General features: G+C 46.8%; 1 protein-coding gene across 1 annotated transcript in view; it reads right to left on the reverse strand.

The window, feature by feature from the left end:
• oca2 (oculocutaneous albinism II) overlaps positions 1 to 22,390 on the reverse strand; it is a 707,523-nt gene that overhangs the window by 540,228 nt on the left and 144,905 nt on the right. The window contains exon 6 of the mRNA XM_085999552.1: positions 1,630 to 1,793. Within this exon, the coding sequence (XP_085855678.1) occupies positions 1,630 to 1,793 (164 nt within the window). The remainder of the gene's footprint in view (positions 1 to 1,629; positions 1,794 to 22,390) is intronic.

Below are 22,390 nucleotides of genomic sequence, written 5' to 3' on the forward strand. Positions count from 1 at the left end.
TCCCCACCCAGCTGATCTTTAATTTTACCCTCTGCAGCCAGGGAAAGGTGCAGAGTAGATAAGGGAAGTTACCCCGCTCTTATGTATTTCCTCGTGCCCAGACCAACAACAGCATTATCAGAGGCGAAGGAGTAGGGTTTCTGCACACCTTTTTAAAGTACCGATTAGTGAGTAGTAGGGGTGGCGGGGGGGGGGGGGGGGCGTGGGGAGAGCAGAAGCCACAGAGATGATAATCACCCATTGATGATGGAACCACAATATCAACGGTTTTATCATCCACAATTTCTTTTGGCTTGAATTGTACTTCCGTCACTGTGCAGCGAAATTTCAGCCCTCACAGGGTCACAAATGCAATCTTGTTGGTCAGCGCAGGCAATCCAGAATAGGGTAGGATTAGCTGGAATAACAACAGGAAATGCTGGAAACACTCAGCAGGCCAGGCAGCAGCCGTGGAGAGAGAGAAACAGAGTTAACGTTTCAGGTCTGTGACCCTTCGTCAGAACTGGTAAAGGTTGGAGATGTGACAGGTTTTACGCAGGTGCAGAGGGAGGGAGGGGAGGAACTTAAGGGATAGTCTGTGCTAGAATTGAAGACAGGAGTGGTTAAATGTTGCAAATGGGGATGGCAGAATAATCAACAGCTGCCACCTGAAAAAATGGAAGGGGGGCGGGGGGGAGTTATGGTCTGAATTTGTTGAACCCGATGTTGAGTCCAGAAGGCTGTAAAGTGCCTAATCGAAAGATGAGGGCCTAGAAATTAGGTATAGCCCCGCCAGGTCTTTAGCGCCCGAAATTTAGCGCTCGGCCGGATTCCCGTAGCGCCCGCCTGAAATTCAGTTGCGCCGCCCCAACACGGAGGCGGGCGCTATTGGAGGGTTTGGCCGCCTCGTTTGGGGCGAAGAATGTCAGTTTCAGGCGTCCAGCTGCCGCTGCGGCACCCGATGCGGTGCGGCAGGCTGGGGTACTGCAGGCCTCCTCCTTCTCTTAAGGAGGAGCTGCCTGCAGCCGTGAGATCGCCGCTGGATTCCCCCGGCAAATGAGCCCGGCACCACGGAGAAGTGCCGGGCTCGCGGGAGTGACACACCAATGCCGCGGGGGGGTGGTGCAGGAGTCCGGGGAGGGAGGTGCGGCCAGGCGGCCGCCGGGAAAGCGGCCGGCCGCCCCTCCACCTTTATGCGCCGGCCTCTCGGAGCTGCAAGGCACCGTTTTGCAAACGCTGTTTGCGGCCGCCACGGGAGAGGCGGCCGCAACTGAATTTGGCGGTCGGACCGGAATTGCATTGGAACCGGGGCACTGCGCACACCGATGACGTCATCGGTGCCGGCGCAGCGCTACCGGCTAACGTCGATGTGACGGACCAACTGAATTTCGGGCGCGAAACAACTTCCGGCGCAAACCACTCTATAGCCCATAAGTGGGCGCAAACGCGACTGAATTTCTAGGCCGAGGTGCTGTTCCTCGAGCTTCATTGGAACAGTGTAAGAGGCCGAGGTCAGAGTGGGAGTGGAGGGGAGAATTAAAGTGACAGGCGACCGGAAGCTCGGGGTCACCCTTACGGACTGGACTAGGAGGTATACTTGACAGTTACATGACCCCAAATGTCTAGAGGGAAATAAAATCAGTGTCTTACTGGGGCCTGCTGACGACGCCTCCGCCTTTTGCCGCCATCTTCGACCGGTTCAATTTGAATGTTGATGTATTCCTCTGTATTCCTGTGCATTTGGTCTTCCGCAAAAGGTCCTAGGATTTCTAGTTTGAGAAGAACACTGTCCCCAAAGTCTGTGAGGTTTAAAACTGAAAATGATTTTAATCAAGGACTGTAACAGCATCATTGGAAAATAAGAAGAGAACAGCACCAAAAATGCAATCCTTCAGTACCACCGGTTTAGCTTAAAATGGGGTAAGTATTGTTCTGGGCACCAAGTGCAGTGGCATCATAATGCATTTGTGAAGATTTTGTCTACCCAGTATTTCGAGCAAAGTTATAAACAAGACTCCTTCAACAAACCTTTCTGTTGAAGCATCACAGTGCCCGGCACTAATTATCGCCTCCGACTGCAAAATTCGCCTCTATCGCCCCTGGAGGCGATTTAAGCGCTAAATCAGGCGCAACACACCTCTCTTAAGGCACAAATGTCAGGGAGCGAGGTGCTACCTCAGAACATTACCGAAGCTCAGGCGATGCCAGTTACCATGGAAGCCAGACAGACTGATGCTGTCCAGTTCTTAAAGGAGCGGGGCCATCTTGCTGGCCAGCCACTCCCTGCTCATTGCAGCCTTGAATCTCGGCCTGGAGAGACCTCAAAAGCAATTGTGTTGGAAACACTAATGGATAGGCCCACGGAAAGAGCTCAGCACTTAGGAACCTCAAAAGTGGTGCTGAGAGCCAAAACTCCTAAGGACAGCGTTAAAACCAAAACTTTTGCCGACAAGAAAAGGCAGGAAGCGTCCGCCTTTAAATAGCGCTCCCCCAGCCCCTTCCCGACTTGAAAACATTCCACCCTACCTGTCGTTCCTAGCGGCAGGCGCTAAGGCAGGGGGCGCAAATCAATATCCGGTCTGGGGCGCGGGAGATCGTGGCGGTAGTGTTTAGCGCCGCCACAAAACAACTGGTCAATTTCGCGAGTGGCGCTAAAATCGCCGCACTCGGGCGCCAAGTTCCTAGTGCCCCGTTAGCGCCCCCAGGAGGCGCTAATGGGAGGCGCTAAGCAACCGAATTTCTCCCCCTTAAACTTTTTGTTTTAGATGCATACACCCAGCATGTGCTGTTTTTATTTTGTATATACTCGAACTTCATTGCTCAATTTCATTTCTGAGACAAAGCAAAAGATATCAAAGTTTTGAGGTAAATATTATGATGGGGTTACGCTGGTGCTGTAAAGTGCATTAGTTAGGTTACAAAATGGATATGCAAGCATTGGAGAATGTGCATAGAAGAGTAACAAGAATTATTCCAAAAGTAAAGGAGATGAAAGGTTAAAAATAACTTTGACAGCCTATAGAGAAAATATTTAAGACAGACCTTATTAAATGATATACATATCTCTGATAAAATCGGTACATCGGTCACATCTTCCATTGAAAAGTCCTATGTAAACACCTCTCTATGAGATGTCACGTTTTAAATGTGTCCACAACTACCTGGAATATTTGTATGTAATCCCTCTTCTATTAAATGTGATAGTGAGCTGGAATCACCCTGTAACTGCACAATCTGGCCACTGAAGTAGCTTTTCCCCCTACAAATTGTTCAAAATACTCACTGAACATTTTTCATCTGAAAATTTTCGATCCATTATAGTTTTTCTAAGTAATTGATATTGCCGCGTTCAAAATAAGAGTTTAAGCAAAAGTTAAACTTCCCCACAAAAAAAAATTAAATGACATATTTTGCAACAACATGATTACATCTGTCCATTGAATTAACCTATTCTGGCTTTTAATACCATCGTTAAAGTGTTTACCTGAAGGTGTCAGCCTCTCCTAAAAAAACTTGTCTTGGGCTTCATATTTATGCCGAGAGCTGGGAGCTAAGTTTGGATTGCGCAATCTGAGCACGTGCAATGTACTATTCCAGAATGCATCAGTACTGTTCTAACAGCTATGCTGAGAAAGTATTGTCCCTTACCCTTCCAGCAGCTGTGCTCAGTCTTTGGTTTAAATTCTTCTTCTTAGGCAGTCCCTCGGAACCGAGGATGACTTGCTTCCACATTAAAAATGAGTTCGCAGGTGACTGATGAGTCCAATGCAGGACCTACAGTCTCTGTCACAGGTGGGGCAGACAGTGGTTGAAGGGGTGGGTGGGTGGGGTGCTTGGGTTGACGTGCGCTCCTTCAGCTGCTTGCACTTGGCTTCCGCTTGCTCCCGGCAAAGAGACTCGAGGTGTTCGGAGCCTTCCCGGATGCTTCTCCTCTACTTTGTGCGGTCTTGGGCCAGGGATTCCCAGGTGTCGGTGGGGATGTTGCACTTTTTCAAGGAGGCTTTGAGGGTGTCCTCGAAGTGTTTCCTCTGCCCACCTGGGGCTCTCTTGCCGTGCCGGAGCTCCGAGTAGAGCGCTTGTTTTGGGAGTCTCGTATCAGACATGTGGACGATGTGACCCGTCCATCGGAGCTGATCGAGCGCAGTCAAAGCTTCGATGCTGGGGATGTTGGCCTGAGCAAGAACACTGACATTGGTGCACCTATACTGCCAATGCGAAGGCAGCGTTGGTGGTACCTCTCCAGTGCTTTGAGGTGCCTGCTGTACATGGTCCATGTCTCTGAGGCATACAGGAGGGCGGGTATCACTACTGCTCTGTAGACCATGAGCTTGGTGCCAGGTTTGAGGTCCTGGTCTTCAAACACTCTCTTCCTCGTAAATTATTTGAAGAATAACTAACGGATGAATTTCAAAATCTGTATTTAGGTCAACTTTATATTGAGCTTTTTAAAAAAACAAGAATGGCTGTGTGTGTGCGAGAGAGAGGGAGAAAATAATCACAAAGTACTGTTTACACACCTGTCGTAGCCGTTGTTTCTTGTTCGATAAACTTCAGTGTGTATTAAGCTGAGGGACAGAGAAACAGAGATACTGGAAGACTGAGGTTAAAGAGAAAAGGTACGAGAGGGCTGAGGGACAGCATATCAAAGGGCTTAAACTTCTGGTGGGGTGGGAGGACAGAAGACTGATGGATTGCCCATGGAGGGGGGGAAGAGAAGGAATTTAAGGCAGAACACGGATGCACTGATTTTCCATCTCGTGTAAAAAGATGCCCAAATTTGTGTCAGTTGAAGTGGATGAGTCTATATCCATGAGTCTGTCCCCTATATTCAAAAATCTGCTTTTGGAGGGCCGGGGGGTTGGGGGGGGGGGGGGGTAGGGGGAGGGGGTGGCATGTCTGGTTATGTCTCCCAAGAATTATGCCCATTACACTCTCTCCTTAGCCCCAGTGGAACTCTTGCCAGCTGGGAGCTTGTGTGAGAGTGTTGTTGTGGGCCTAGCAAAGGCCCCAAACCTGAAGGTTGAAAGTAATCCACTTTGGATCTAAACATCCACTTTGGACCTAAAAAGGATAGAACAGGGTACTTTCTAAATGGTGAAAAGCTAAAAACAATGGAGGTCCAAAGAGACTTGGGGGGTCCAGGTACATAGATCATTAAAATGTCATGAACAAGTACAGAAAATGATCAAAAAGGCTAATGGAATGCTGGCCTTTATATCTAGAGGACTAGAATACAAGGGGGTAGAAGTTATGCTGCAGCTGTACAAAACCCTGGTTAGACCACACCTGGAGTACTGTGAGCAGTTCTGGGCACCACACCTTAGGAAGGATATATTGGCCTTGGAGGGAGTGCAGCGTAGGTTTACCAGAATGATACCCAGACTTCAAGGGTTAAGTTACGAGGAGAGATTACATAAATTCGGGTTGTGTTCCCTAGAATTTAGAAGGTTACGGGGTGATCTGATCGAAGTTTTTAAGATATTAAGGGGAACAGATAGGGTAGATAGAGAGAAACTATTTCCGCTGGTTGGGGATTCTAGGACTAGGGGGCATAGTCTAAAAATTAGAGCCAGACCTTTCAGGAGTGAAATTAGGAAACACTTCTACACACAACGGGTGGTAGAAGTTTGGAACTCTCTTCTGCAAACAGAAATTGGTGCTAGATCAATTGCTAATTTTAAATCGAGATTGATAGCTTTTTGTTAACCAAAAGTATTAAGGAATATGGGCCAAAGGCGGGTATATGGAGATAGGTCGCAGATCAGCCATGATCTCATTGAATGGCGGAATAGGCTCAAGGGGCTGAATGGCCTACTCCTGTTCCTATGTTCCTAAGCCATCACCTCTGAAATTGATTATCTTTCAATAGATGGGCAGTTGATCCTTCAGGATCAGAAGAAAAAGTGGAGCATTATTTCTTCAAGCCTTCCTGGGCCAGAAGGGTTCCCCAATCTGAATGGCTGGGTATTGCTCCATGTTTCACAGGGTGGCACCTCTGATACACCCATGCAGTTGCAGGCCGACTGCCCCAATTATCAAAATGACCCCACCGCTGCAATTTGGGACAGGGCCTACGTCGTAGGCTGCAGGCTGTGCGTCCCACCCCACCCCATTGCACTTCCACTGGTGGGGGCAGGGACCCCAGAATTTCAGGGCTACAGAATTTACAGGTGCAGCAACTGCTATAACGGGGCTGCCTGGGCACTAGAGCGGTGGGTGTCAATGGGCCAAATGGCCTTTTCTTAACCTCGACTTTTATTATGTTCTAATGTAAGGTCATTACTGGTAGTAGAGGCCAACAGGCATTTTGCATCAGTCGAGACTCATCACCATCTGAATGGTCCCATAGAATTACTCTTCAGAGCTCTGATCCAAAAACATGGGCTGGAATTTTTCAGGGGCGTCAGGGGGCATGTTTGGTGGCAGGTCAGCTGGGAAAATGTTTTTTTTGGACAGCGGGTAAGGAACCCGCTGTCAACCCGCTTCCACACTAGTCTCCCAGGCGTCGGGTCTGTCATCACTGAACAGACCCGACACCAAGCGGCGGGGGAGGCAATTTAGATCATTAAATGGATTGTTAAGAGGCAATTAAGTCTTATTTTAAGCTTAGCTTTAGATTTTTAGAGTTCTCCAACAGCTTCCCTGCTGCTCGGGGATCACATCAGGTAAGGAGGGCGGGTGTTGTGTCAGCATGGGATGATTTACTAACTTGACAGCTACAAATGGTCTATAAAAGCTCCAATTTCATAGGTGCTCACTTTCCAAGATTAGAAGCTGTTGCTTACTGCATTTGGAAGACAGGTTGAGCTTTATGCAGGTTGTAAGTGTTTGAAGCAAACTCTTTTTTTTATATTTGTTTATGGGATGTGGGCGTCGCAGGCAAGGCCAGCATTTATTGCCCATCCCTAATTGCCCTTGAGAAGGTGGTGGTGAGCCGCCTTTTTGAACCGCTGCAGTCTGTGTGGTGAAGGTACTCCCACAGTGCTGTTAGGGAGGGAGTTCCAGGATTTTGATACAGCGACGATGAAGGATCAGCGATATACTTCTAAGTCAGGATGGTGTGTGGCTTGGAGGGGAACTTGGAGGTGGTGGTGTTCCCATGCGTCTGCTGCCCTTGTTCTTCTAGGTGGAAGAGGTCGCGGGTTTGGGAGGTGCTGCCGAAGAAGCCTTGGTGAGTTGCTGCAGTGCATCTTGTAGATGGTACACAATGCAGCCACGGTACGTCAGTGGTGGAGGGAGTGAATGTTTAAGGTGGTGAATGGGGTGCCAATCAAGCGGGCTGCTTTGTCCTGGATGGTGTTGAGCTTCTTGAGTGTTGTTGGAGCTGCACTCATCCAGGCAAGTGGAGAGTATGCCATCATACTCCTTACTTGAGGAGTCAGGAGGTGAGACATTTGCCGCAGAATACCTAGCCTCTGACCTGCTCTTGTTGCCATGGTATTTATGTGGCTAGTCCAGTTAAGTTTCTGATCAATGGTGACCCCCAGGATGTTGATGCTGGGGGATTCGGCGATGGTAATGCCGTTGAATGTCAAGAGGCATTGGTTAGACTCTCGCTTGTTGGAGATAGTCATTGCCTGGCACTAGTGTGGTGCGAATATTACCTGCCACTTATCAGCCCAAGCCTGAACATCGTTCAGGTCTTGTTGCATGCGGGCATGGACTGCTTCATTATCTGAGGAGTTGTGAATGGCACTGAACACTGTGCACTCATCAGCGAATATCCCCATTTCTGACCTTATGTTGGAGGGAAGGTCATTGATGAAGCAGGTTGGGCCTAGGACACTGCCCAGAGGAACGCCTGCAGCGATGTCCTGGGACTGTGATGATTGACCTTCAACCACCACAACCATCTTCCTTTGTGCTAGGTATGACTCAAGCCAGTGCAGAGTTCCCCCTCCCCCCCCGATTCACATTGACTTGGGCTCCTTGATGCCACACTCGGTCAAATGCTGCCTTGATGTCTAGGGCAGTTACTCTCACCTCTGGAATTTAGCTCCTTTGTCCATGTTTGGACCAAGGCTGTAATGAGGCCAGCAGCCGAGTGGTCTTGGCGGAACCCAAACTGGCCATCAGTGAGCAAGTGCCACTTGATAGCACTGTCGATGACACTTTCCATCACTTTACTGATGGGGCGGTAATTGGCCAGATTGGATTTGTCCTGCTTTTTGTGAACAGGGCATACCTGGGTAGTTTTCCACATTGTCGGATAGATGCCAGTGTTATAGCTGTACTGGAACAGCTTGGCTGGAGGCATGGCTAGTTCTAGAGCACAAGCCTTCAGCACGATAACCGGGATGTTGTCGGGGCCCAGAGCCTTTGCTGTATCCAGTGCGCTCAGCCGTTTCTTGATATCACGTGGAGTGAATCGAATTGGCTGAAGACTGGCTTCTGTGGTGGTGGGGATCTCATGAGTAGGCCGATATGGATCATCCACTCGGCACTTCTGGCTGAAGATGGTTGCAAACACTTCAGCCTTGTCTTTTGCATTCACGACTGGACTGCAGAGCTTTGATCTGATCCGTTGATTGTGGGATCACTTAGCCCTGTCGATAGCATGCTGCTTCCGCTTTTTAGCATGCATGTAATCCTGTGTTGCAGCTTCCCCAGGTTGGCACCTCATTTTTAGGTAGGCCTGGTGCTGCTCCTGGCATGCTCTTCACTCCTTATTGAACCAGGGTTGGTCCCCTGGCTTGATGGTAATGGTAGAGTGAGGGATATGCCGGGCCATGAGGTTACAGATTGTGGTGGAATACAATTCTGCTGCTGCTGATGGCCCACAGCGCCTCATGGATGCCCAGTTTTGAGCTGCTAGATCTGTTCTGAATCTATCCCATTTAGCACGGTGGTAGTGCCACACCACACGATGGAGGGTGTCAGGTGGTCCATCTGGATTTATTCTTATTATTGCGTTTCGTAGCAGTTTGTTGCAACTGAGTGACTTGTTAGGCCATTTCAGAGGGCAGTTAAAAGTGAACCACATTGCTGTGAGTCTGAAGTTGCATATAGGCCAGACCGGGTAAGGATAGCAGATTTCCTTCCCTAAAGAACATTAGTGAACCAGATGGAATCCGATAGTTTCATGTTTACCATTTCTGATACTAGCTTTTTATTCCAAATTTATTTAATCAACTGTTTATTTAAATCACCCAACTGTAGTGGTGGGATTTGAACTCACGTCTCTGGATCATTAGTCCAGACTTCTAGATTACTAGTCCAGTGACATTACCACTATGCTACCATTCCACTGGATACTCTCTATCCAGTGTCACCTCATTGGAGCAACCTCTCTCACAATTGACAGATCACTTCTATCATCTCAACCTGACCTGCCATCTATTCCATCAGCATCGGTGCCCTTGAAAAAATCTCACCTTGGTCCTCAGAATCCCACCAAGATCAGCCCCAACAGCAGCAGTACCAACAACAACATCAAACTTCTCTGCAATCAGCTGATGCTGCACAGGACAGAGGGCATCAGCACCCGAGCACATTGCTGCCCAGGAGGCCAGGGATGGCCTCACCATGGCCAGATTTACTTCACTTGATGCTACACACCCTGGCTGTCACATGATGCGCCAGGTTGGCACCACCCCACACCAACACCATAAAGTATCCCTACAATGCCCAAGCCATTCCTTTCACACTCATCAGCATTGTGGGGGGTACCATTATGTCTCACCATTCACTGCAACTCACTAAGCCACTTCCAAAGGTGCACACAAATCTGTCCAAGAATGCAAAGTGTTGAAAATAAAGATTTCAATGTTTGACACCACATTAACAGAAACTTTATATGAGCATTGGCTAAAACAATCAAGCGCCTACCCTTGTGTGTTGTTAGTTGATGTGATTGGACTAGGGTGAGGGTGAGTGTGAGGGGTGGCGAGTGTGATGGGAAAGTGATAATGTAGATAGAGAGGGATGGGTGGAGGTGCAAAGTAAGTTGGTGTGAGTAAGGATGTGCAGGAGTAGGGTAGGGAAGGCAGAGTGATGGGGATGTGATGGGTGACACAGCAGGATGAGGTTGAGTGTGACTTTGCAGTAATGTTTCGTGTTCTACTGAGATCATTGAAAGGTTCGCACCGCTGCAGCCTGGTCCTCCTGACAACATCCCTGCTTGTGTAAGCATATGGAGGGAGTCATGGGAGAGCCTGGGTGCAGCCGTGCACCTCTGTGCAGTGCTCATCAGTGTTTGCAGCACCTCAATGCTGTAGAACACGGACAGCAGAACTGCCAAAATAAATTTGCGCATGGACCCTTTAAGGAAACCGGCTGATGACGCGTCAAGAGATGTCATCGGACCCGCTTCCTTCAATTGGCCGGAAAACACGCTGGGCGGGCTTAACAAACACCATCAGTGTAAAATTCTTTTCACAGAGCGGGCTGGAGCCAGCAGCGTGGTCGCACCCTGCCACCGACCCCGGTCGCACCGGACCGGCCTCGGTAGGCGAAATCGCAGCCATGAAGACTGGAACTAGAGCTCTCGTATCTCAAGGAGTCGAAGGGGTAGATTTCCAACTAGGAGCTCGATGTAAAACTGGCATTTCAATGAAATGATAAACAAGCGTTTTCTATAACGGGCAGCCGATTCCGCAACGGCTGTTTGACACCCAAGCGGCAAATTGAAAAGTTACCCCAAAAGCACCTGTTAACCGATAAAGCAATACTGTAGCGATAAAACAGTTGCTCAAATCAGCAGTGATAAAGACAGGAACAGGAGCCAGACTACCATCAACTGGGCATGTTCAGCTCCTGGGATAAAAAATCCTTTGTGTGTTATTTTTAACATTACTGGTTAAAGTGTTCGGCTGAAATTCCTCGGCTCACTATTTTAATGAGGTCATTAACCTACTTGGGTTTAAAAACTGTGAGCACAAAAAGTTCACTCGAATGCATTAACCAACTGGTTAAAAATAGCTCACAGATGAATGTGCACCCTTAATGATATGAAACCTTCGTCCATTACCTCATTATTGGCCAACATCCTCCAAACGGTCCACTGTTCAGCGACTACTGTATGATGATTTGTAATGGAGAGGGAAGGAAAGGTTTTTATAATGCAGTTAATTATATGTGCACAGTGCAGGCAGTTCTATTTTTCTGGGGGGGGAAACATATAAAACAGATTCCACAGCGTTCACTGTAATTGTCCTCGATTACTGCTATTTTCCAGAGACGTTTAGTGCGCACTTTGTGAAGCAGCCAAGTTTACAAGCTGCAGTCAAGGGTTGTGCCAATCCTGAAATCTATTTTTAGACAGGTAAATGTCCAAACAATCGCCCCGTTCTACCATTCAGCTTTTACTGGCACCGTGAATCTTAAGACAAAGGTTCTCAGGTGCATCGCAACCAGCTTTTATTTCAGATTTATTCAGACTGAAGGAGATGATAAAGCACGGGTGCTTGCTGCTCATGACCGCATGATAATCTGGGGAAGGGCATGGTGAAAATGGTTCCGAGTGACACAGCGACAGCAACAAAAAAAAAGCGGTTTTGAAAAAATGTAATTTGTCGATCTGGTTGGGAGTGTTTGAAGAACTGCCTTGCGTTGTTGGACCATGCCACCACCTGCAGAGATGGATTAGCAAAAGCCTCTCTTCAGATAGTGTAGAGACAGCAGCGAGAGGAGCTTGCAAATAACAAATGGTGGGCTTTGCTAGGACAAATTACTGACTTCATTACGTTGAGTGTGGGACCACTGGGTCACTGAAGCCTCACTTAACATGTTGAGCTGCAGAAGCTTCGGAAGCCTGAAGACGCCACGACAAATGTATGCGTTCCTTCGTACCCTAATGATATAATCCAGCTTTTAAAACCACTCCCAAAGGTCTGGGCCATTTTACAAAATGCGAAAACCACTACAAATTTCTAATTTAGGTAACAAAAGACTGCCTTTATCAAGAAGCACATTACAGGAAACTTTATTTTATCCGGCACGGACGGGACCGACGTGGTGCCGGTTCATCAAAAATTCCGGATAACCGAACGCTATAGTAAAAGATACGGAGAGCTGACAGCTCAGTATAAAGCAACAAACCCCAACTGTAGAACAATGAACACAAGTTTCAAGCGTCTCTGTAGCTTAGCAACAGCTGCAGCCACACCCTTGCACAGCACAGATGGAAGAAGGCAAATAAATATGAAGTAAAACCTACTCCTGAATTTTGCCGGTTAACCGACATTTCCGGTTATTTAGGTGCCGGTAAATCGAAAGTTTCCTGTAATTCATTAAGACAAAAGGGATAATCTTTCCTGCCCCCGCTTCCCCCTCCCAATTCATTGGACCGTTGAACCTTGATGCATTTTCACGTTGGCATATCCTTCCATCAGTAATTTCGATCAGTACATGGATGCAGGTACATGTCTTTTTATCGCAGTCTTTCAAGGAGGAAATCACAACTGCCTCAAATGCAGCAAACATCACTCTGGCTGGCTGGTGCCTCGCTCTCCAATTTATTCAAATAACTGGCTTAGTGTTAAAAGTAATCAGACACAACCATAGTTAAAACTCACCAAATTTACAAGAAGCTATTTCAGTCACTCTATTTGGCAGGGGGCCCAGTTTCCTGTAAATTTACCACAGGAAAAAAAAGGAGGCAGAAAAGCATCTGCGTTCCATAAAATAATACAGAACCAACTACGCTTTATTAATGGGTGCCCTTGAACAAATGCATAAAGAGCTCACATCCTTCATGTAATAGCCGCTTGGCAATTATGCTTTAATTTCCGTAATTCGAACAGAATAGATGGGAAACTATCCGATGCACGTGCTGTACCAGCCCCCTACCTAAAGCGTGAAAAATAACCAGCTGTTCCACAAACAGAGCTTACAATGCATCAAAGATAAATGTAAAAGACAGTTTAAAACAATACAAATTAAAATTGACGGTCATGCTCTTTATCGTAAGATATTTTCATCATCATAAATAAGTCGATTTTGAGCTGCGAGCCTGTTCTCATATCAGTGAGGTTCAGTGCTATGGTAGTGTGCTAATGGCACCTCCTGGCATCATAATAATTCACATCACCCTTGAGTACCAATAGAAACACTATGAGCACTCACGGCAGTGCCCAAATAGAAAGCATAACCACATTTTGCAACTTGGTTATACATCAATGAAATCTATGTGCTTGCTCTCGCTCTCTCTCTCTCTCCCTACTCCATATTTGCGTTGAACTAAATGGTGGTGTGATCAAAATCAAGTGGCGGGAAGTCTTCCCGCAGCATCGATGTCCGTCGCGCTTATCGGACGGACACGCACGTTGGCCGCCAGAGGCCCCATCAGAAACAGGCAGGAGCCTCATGTCGAGATGGGCAAGCCAGGGTCGGGCTGACGCAATTCAGACCCCGAGGCCATTTTTTTGTCTCTGCCTGCCTGACTCCCGCCAGTTCCTGCTCCTGCCCATCAGCCATGGGCGGGCAGCACAGGACGGGAGGCAGCCGTTTCCACTCATAGTCAAAGGGATCTCAGCTGCTGTCACGGCAAAGATGGATGGAGCGTTCGGAGACATTTTTCTGGCAGTCGCTTGTGGGGATTTTCACCTGAATGCATCTAAAATGTCATCTAGAAGGTTGCAGACTTATTGTAGCGCGAATTCCTGATTTAACCAGACGAACATCATTTACACAACAGAAAGAAAGAAAAAGAAAGACTTGCATTTCTGCAGCACCTTTCACGACCACCGGACGTCCCAAGTCGCTTTACAGCCAATGAAGTACGTTTTGAAGTGGAGTCATTGTTGTAATGTAGGAAATGCGGCTGCCGATTTGCGCACAGCAAGCTCCCACAAACAGCAATTTGATAATCACCAGATATCGGGGGAAAAATTCAGTGGTGCTAACATCGCCGGGGCGCTAATTTTAGTGCCCCGAAAAAGTTAGAGCACCTGCGTCGCAAATTCAGTAGCAGCACCCCAAGCAGGAGGTGGGGCACTACTGGAAAGCACTCCACCTCCTTCTTGGGGCGCTACCAGTGAAGTTCGGGGCAGTACGTGCAACAGCACCACGCAGCGCCGCGTCATTGCAGGCCTCCACCTCTGATTAAAGGGGAGGGGCCAAGCGCTGCGCACACCGGGGCCCTGCTGGCCCACCGGGGAGCGAGGTGCCGGGAAAACAGCCCGGCACTCAAAAGGAGTGCTGGGCTGACCGATCGCGGCTGGCACCCCGCATGAAGAAGCGCAAGGGGGCAGGTGCTGGCAGGCGGCCCAAATAAAAATGGCTGCCCGGCACCTGCCCTTTAACTTGTGCCACCGCTGCTGCCAAACCGCCCCCTGAACCTGTCGGACATGAATTTCACAGGAGGCATTAGCGGCGCCGTGCCCAGGTGCTAGAGTCTTTGCAAGCTCCCACAAACAACAATGTGATAATAACCAGATAATCTGTTTTTAGTGATGTTGATTGAGGGATAAAATTTGGCCAGGACACCGGGGATAAATCCACTGCTCTTCTTTGAAATAGTGCCCCTGGGATCTTTTACATCCACCTGAGAGAACAGACGGGGCCTCAGTTTAACATCTCATCCGAAAGGCGGCACCTCCGACAGTGCAGCACTCCCTCGGCACTGCACTGGAGTTGTGAAGGAATAAGCCATATAACCTATACAGAAAAACACACCATTTTATGAAAGAATTCTGGCCTTATTGAAACATGACAAACTGGGTTTGGAAATCTAGAAACCTAACGATGAAAAAGCTGTGAAAGCATTCTGGCTATAGAGATAAGATAGTTGTTGACACTGAATCAATAATCTTATTGAAACAGAAGGTTATCCGGTAGGCTGAACCTTTCAGAATGAGACAATGGTTGGTTCACCCTGGACAAGGTGTACTAATTTACACTTCGTAAAGAAGCACATAAAACTAAGAAACATCTGCCTTCGTAAAAATGACATCAAGTAAAAAACACACCTGTTGTAACACCGTTTTTTATGGTAAACTTAGAACACCTAGAAAAGAGACATCATTCTGTAATGCTACCAGCTGAGGTGACTGTAAGAATTGCAGGGGTCAGCAGAAAAATGACTAGAGATAATTAGCTTACATCAGCAGAAAACCTTAAAGGAAATACCACTGGAAAAGGGTATAAATATTGAACTCTCAAATGGGATAGTAGACTTGCTTTAAAAGGGCAAAGCAATTCTTGGCTTCAGAGGGGGCTCTGTAAGTCTCCAACTCTTTGTACCTCGGGGATCAAAGGTATTTGATTTTGGTGGATATCCTGAATAAAACTTTAAGAACTGTAAAACTGTAGCGAAGATAAGATTTGAGAGTAAGGTTCTCTGATAATAGAATTGTAAGCTTTCTCTTTTTAGAACTGTTAATGTTGCGATTGACTCACCAACTGTAAATTACATGTCGGTTCTTTAATAAATCTATAAATTTTAAGAATTGTCTCACATAAGACTTCTGTATCACACTCGCAAACTCAATCTCTGTACACTCTTTGGTGAGGAGTTGCAGAATTCTGGGGGAGTTTTCCGGACCCTCATAATATCCAGAACGTAACAGTCTAGCTAAACCTATTAAAAGTGCTATCTGGAGGATGGTAACATTTTCGGGTTGTTCCTTTCCTTTAGGGAGAGATAGTCCAGACCTTTAGATCCAATTAAGCGTCTTTAGGATTCGGTTACCTCAAACTTTAGTTGAAAGTGAACGTCTGAGGAATACGCCTGATCCGGCGGTAGCCCTAAAGGGGCTAGGACTAGTAATTATCCCTTCAGAGTGTCAGCCTAGATTTTTGTGCTCAAGTCTCTGGAGTGGGAACTATGAACCCACAACCTTGTAGACTCAGAGGCAAGGGCGCTACCAACTGAGCCACTGGCTGACACAAGGATATTTATAGAAGAAATTTGCCAGAATGGAACCAGCGATGAGGGGCTTCAGTTATGTGGTGAGACTAGAGAATTTGGGAAACTTACTCGCCATGGCATTTTCACCCCGGAAACCCGATCCGAGTTAGAATCTGCCCCCTAAGCGTCAGAAGTACTGGGGTAGATTTTCAACTTGCGCCTGTGCATAACACTGACATTATGGATCACCGCCCCTTATAGAAATTGCCCGACTTTCATTTCCAAATGGCAATTAAAATTGGGCGGTTTCTATAATGCCAGCTTCACATCCGGGTGGCAATTCTGAAAATCTACCCTACTGCTCAGATGTCATTCTGAAGCCTTGTCTACCTTTTGAGATCCCATGGGCCTATTCGAAGAAGAGCAGGGAATCTGGGTTCCTGGCAAATAGCCATCCCTCAACCAACATCACCCAAAAACAATGCATCTCATTTGTTGTGTGTGGGGCTTTACTGTGGGAAATTGGCTGCCATGTTTTGGGTGTATAGCAACAGCGACCACGTTTCGCATTCAATTTACTGAATGTGAAGCGTTTTGGAATGTGCGGAGAACAGAAACAGGTGCTATGTAAATGCAGTTTCTTTCCTTCTCAGGATACATGAAGGTCTGGAAGCTTGGCAGCTCCAGCAACTGATGTTGGCCTACTATTCTACCTTGACTAGTTTTGAAAAACAACTGTCCCCTATCAGACTGATACCTGGGATGGCAGGAATGACGTATGAGGAGAGATTGGGTCGATTAGGCTTATATTCGCTAGAGTTTAGAAGAATGAGAGGGGATCTCATTGAAACTTATAAAATTCTAACAGGACTAGACAGACTAGATGCAGGAAGGATGTTTCCAATGGCGGGGGAGTCCAGAACCAGGGGTCACAGTCTTAAGGATAAGGGGTACGCCATTTAGGACTGAGATGAGGAGGAATTTCTTCACCCAGAGAGTGGTGAACCTGTGGAATTCTCTACCACACAAGGCAGTTGAGGCCAACTTATTAAATATATTCAAGAAGGAGTTAGATATATTTCTTAAGGCTAAAGGGATCAAGGGATATGGGGAGAAAGCAGGGACAGGATACTGAATTTGGATGATCAGCCATGATCTCATTAAATGGCGGAACAGGCTCGAGGGGCCGAATGGCCTACTCCTGCTCCTATCTTCTATGTTTCTATGTTTACTGCTGAGTGATTTTCAGCTGATTTGGTAAACAGAACAAATTCACCATGGTGGTTTCTCAGGCACTGGGGAGAGGAGTAAGCAAACACATTAAGGAAATTTTTACTGCGTTACAACCGGACAGGTGGGGGTGATTTTAACCCCACTCGCTCAGCAGAAACCTGGCGAGTGGGCAGTTAAAATCACCCTGGCTCTTACCTGTCCGAAACCTGCCATGATCGCAACATCTGCAATTTTAACCTGCTCTCCTGACCAGGCAGCAAGGACATGCGCCCGGAGCCAACAGGGTCCTTCTTCGCATATGCATGTCGCGGCCTGATGACATCATTGAGACCCGACTGTAATTTTAACTCAGGCCTGAGCGGAGAATCCGCCTGGAGTTAAAATCGAGGCCAATCCTCCCGCCTGCCAGCAGACAGCAATGTGAGTGATAAATACGACCGACCTTATACAAGCATTCCATCCTATAATCTGGAATAAACAACAAATGAGATCATTGACCAGTTAATCTGATTTTGGTGATCTTAGTTCAGGGATGAATATTGGCCAGGACACCAGGTAAACGCCCCATGATTTTACTTGCCCTTCTTTGAAAAGTACCAAGGAATCTTTTGCACCGAAATGAACAAGGCCTCGGTTTAACATCTCATCTGAAAGACTGTGCCACCGACAATGCAGTGCTCCTTCAGCACTACACTGAACTGTCATCCTGGATTATGTGCTCAAGTCCTGAACCTATCTCTTCTCTTTTTCAGATGTTGACATCTGTTTTTTTCAGGACCTTCTCTTGTTATTTTAAATATATAATAGTGGTACTGTGCAGGACAGAAATAAGGGTTGTTTAACTCAAATTGCCTACATTTAGAGAAAGAAAAATTATCCTCTTGAATTATCCATAAAACCTAAAGGATGTTCATAATCTACTTAGAAGCCATTTTCCATTGTGCAGTAAGTAAATGCAAAAAAGTAGAACCATTGAACTGCCCTGAGCAGTATTGCTTTTGCATGGCAAGTAATACCTTATTATTAAAGACAAAGAAGTTAAATCAATTATATCCTTTTGACTGAATTTGTATCAATAAAAACGTATGCTGATTTCAATGTAATGAAATCACCTGAAAACACTGATCATCTGTTTTCAGATGAAAAATGAAAAGGAAGACTTGCATTTCTATAGCGCCTTTCATGACCACTGGACGTCTCAAAGCACTTTACAGCCAATGGAGTACTTTTGAAGTGGAGTCACTGTTGTAATGGGGGAAATGCGGCAGCCAATTTGCGCACAGCAAGCTCCCGCAAACAGCAATGTGAAAATGACCAGATAATCTGTTTTTGTTATGTTGATTGAGGGATAAATATTGGCCCAGGACACCTGGGAGAACTCCCCTGCTCTTCTTCAAAATAGCGCCATGGGATCTTTTACGCCCACCTGAGGGAGCAGACGGGGCCTCGGTTTAACATCTCCGACAGTGCAGCGCTCCCTCAGCACTGCACTGGAGTGTCAGCCTAGATTTTGTGTCCAAGTCCACAACCTTCTGACTCAGAGGCGAGCGTGCTACCCACTGAGCCATGGCTGACATTGTGATTTCATTCCATCGTTACATAAAATGGGAAAGTTGTGTTCCACATAAATTAAATGTTGACTAGGAACGTGTGGGCTGGAAGAGACTCAAATACTCCGCATGATACAGCAAGCAAAGCATTTACAGTCATTACGACCGATGGGGAATAGATCGTTTCAGCATTTTGTGCTCAATGTCATGATCAAGCACACAGAAACAGTTCCTCTGGTCGCTATGAGGTGAATTTTCACAAGGCTTCACCGGTTCCTCTGCCATAACTTCGGTAGAAGAAAGAACTTTTATTTATCTAGCACCTTTCAGATGGGTCGGTAACCAGAGGACACAGGTTCAAGGTGGTTGGCAAAAGAATCAGAGACGACATGAAGAAACATTTTTTTACACCACGAGGACACAGATTTAAGGTAATTGGCAAAAGAACCGGAGCAGAGATGAGGAGAATTTCTTTTTACACAGCGAGTTGTTATGATCTGGAATGCGCTGCCTAAAAGGAAGCAGATTCAATAGTAACTTTCAAAAGGGAATTGGCTAAACACTTGAAGGGGAAAATTTTGCACAGCTATGGGGAATGGGCAGAGGAGTGGGACTAATTGGAGAGCTCTTTCAAAGAGCCAGCACAGATACAGTGGGCCAAATGGTCTCCTTCTGTGCGCAGTATCATCCCATGATTCTGTGACACCAAGGAAGGGAAACTATGTTTCCAGAGCATTTCAGAAATCAGGGGCAAAGTGACTGAAAGGTCAGCCTCCAATATTCGACCAGAGGGCACAAGGAACAAGAAATAATCCAATGGCACACAAGCGAAGAGTGCAAGCAAGGGGCTTAAGGCTGCAGCAGATCACGCAAATCAGTTGAGTTGGAGATAGTCAAGAAGAGCATTGGAGACGCCAACCCTCGAGTTAATGTACTGCAACTGGAGACAACTGCAGTAAGAACATCAACATTTAGGACTGAGATGGGGAGAAATGTCTTCACTCAGAGGGTGGTGAACCTGTGGAATTCTCTACCACAGAAGGCTGTGGAGGCCAAGCCACTGAATATATTTAAGAAGGAGATGGATAGATTTCTAGACACAAAAGGCATCAAGGGGTATGGGGAGAGAGCGGGAATATGGTATTGAGATAGAGGATCAGCCATGATCATATTGAATGGCGGAGCAAGCGCGAAGGGCCGAATGGCCTACTCCTGCTCCTATTTTTCTATGTTTCTACACGTATGACCTCCAGACCTCTCCCCGACTAACATCCCTTTTAACAAGTTCTTTCATGCAGAAACAGCAGGGCACCTGGCTAGAAAAGAGAACGCCCAGGAACCAGAGAGCAAGTCTCTGCCTGCCTTGATTTAAATACTGGCTTGCTGCAGAGACGTAACCCTCAAGGATCAAGGCCGAACCATTTAGAATCTACTACTGGACATGGCACAATACAACAGGTAAGGCCACGAGATGCCTCATTATCATGAAAAGCTCAAGCGGAGCATGGTTACAGTAGACGGTTTTGTTCCGGTCGCCACTCCAAGTCCAGGTAGGTGTGGCATGATTACAGGGGGTAAAAAAAAAGAGAACATCAGGAGAGGGCCAGGGACAGATGATCCTGGCAATGCAGGATAACAGGATACGAGACTGTATCGTTCAGTATACGCTGTTAATTTTTGTTTGAAGGTAAAGTGTGTAGTTGTGCATGCGTATGTATTCTGTGATGCAGAATCAATAAGGAGCCCAATGGATCCATCTCCACCTTGTTGTTAATATAATAGCCGAATAAACAATAACAGCTGTAGTTTGTGCAATTCTGGCCTCTTGCGCATCCTCAATTTCAATCGTTCCAACCATTGGCGTCCGTGCCTTCAGTTGCCATGGCTCCAAGCTCTGGAATTCACTCCCTAAAGCTCTCCGCCTCTCTCTCCTCCTTTTAAGGCACTCTGTAAAGCCGACCTTTTTCACCAACTTTTGGTCACCTGTCCGAATATCTCCTTATGTGGCTCGCTGTCAAATTTTGTTTGCTTGGGCTCCGGTGGGGCGCCCTGGGACGTTTTACTACATTAAAGCTGCTATAACAGTTGTTGTTGTAAGGTGTAAACAAGGAAGCTTCCTATCGCCTAGTACATACTGCAACAGCCAACTCGACTGTTGTTTGGCAACTGCATTACCCAGTAATGAGTCCAATAAAAATGCTAACCATCTACTATATTAAAAATACATTTATAATCTTTGTTGCCATGCCACAGGAGATGCCAATTTCTCATATTAGTGTTAAGAGTCCAAGCTGCTCTCATATTGATCTTCATTTAATTCGGATTCCTGGAGCCTGCCAGTTAAGCTGTTAAATTCAGCGGTTTTATCTGAGTCCGCCCCTGGTCTACAGAAAACATATTGAACAGAATAAAATGCAGGGAGCTCTCATTTCCTCCTGGAATCCCCACTTAAAAGGAGACCAACATTAAAAGGGTCAGCTCTGATGAAAGGAGCATCGACCTGAAACGTTAACTCGGGTTCTCTCTCCACAGATGCTGCCTGACCTGCTATGGGTTTTCCAGCATTTTTTTGTTTCTATTTCAGATTTCCAGCATCCGCAGTATGTTGCTTTTGAGAAAGGCCCCTCGTCAGGTCCAAAGCATCGGTAATAGGGAAAGGACAAGTTAATGTTTCACGTGTATACCCTTCAGTTTGGATGAAGATTGTCTTTTCTCTTTACAGGTGCTGTTGTATCTGCTGTGCAGTTCCAGTGCGGTCTGTCGGACGAGACGTTAAACCGAGGCCCCGTCTGCTCTCTCAGGTGGATGTAAAAGATCCCATGGGCACTATTTCGAGGAAGAGCAGCGGATTTATCCCCGGTGTCCTGGGCCAATATTTATCCCTCAATCAACATCACTAAAAACAGATTATCTGGTCATTATCACATTGCTGTTTGTGGGAGCTTGCAAAGACCCTAGCGCCTGGGCACGGTGCCGCTAATGCCTCCTGCGAAATTCATGCTCGACAGGTTCAGGGGGCGGTTTGGCAGCAGCGGCGGCACAAGTTAAATGGCAGGTGCCGGGCAGCCATTTTTATTTGGGCCGCCTGCCAGCACCTGCCCCCTTGCGCTTCTTCATGCGGGGTGCCAGCCGCGATCGGTCAGCCCGGCACTCCTCTTGAGATTATGTGGTCATTATCACACTGCTGTTCGTGGGAGCTTGCTGTGCGCAGATTGGCTGCCGCGTTTCCTACATTACAGCAGTGACTACACTTCAACAAAAAAAAAGCACTTCATTGGCTGTAAAGCATTTTGGGACGTCCGGTGGTCGTGAAAGGCGCTATATAAATGCAAGTCTGTCTTTCTTTCTTGCAGATTTCCACCACTTGCAGTTTCTGTTCTTTTTATTTTTAAAAGGCCCCTCGTACTGTCGTCAGTGGCAGGTCCCACTCAACCATCGGCAAGCCCAATGTAAACCCGTCGGATTTGCTACATCTGCCTCCCAGGAAGACCTTATTTAAAAAATAAAATGAAGTGGGTCTTGCCAGCATCCAGATTCAGCTAACCCCTGGGGTTAGATAGAATTCACAGCAACGAAACAGGCTGTTTTCATGCTCCACGTGAGCCTCCTCCCACCCCTACTTCATCTCAGCCTTTTAGCATATCCTTCCATTTTTTTCTCCCTCATGTACGTACAGTATCTAGCTTCCACTTAAAGGCATCGGGTAGCCAGCAGCACAAACACCCAAATAAACACCAATGTAAAGAAAAAGGCTCCATAGATCAGAAGTTATCAATATAAAAAGGCCCCAGACACAGTCATTTAAACAAAAAGCCTACTGCAATTAATAGCAGAAGTG

Source organism: Somniosus microcephalus, chromosome 10 (assembly GCF_052327205.1).
Source record: "Somniosus microcephalus isolate GS21.2 chromosome 10, FLI_Smic_1.0, whole genome shotgun sequence".
Classification (NCBI taxonomy): domain Eukaryota; kingdom Metazoa; phylum Chordata; class Chondrichthyes; order Squaliformes; family Somniosidae; genus Somniosus; species Somniosus microcephalus.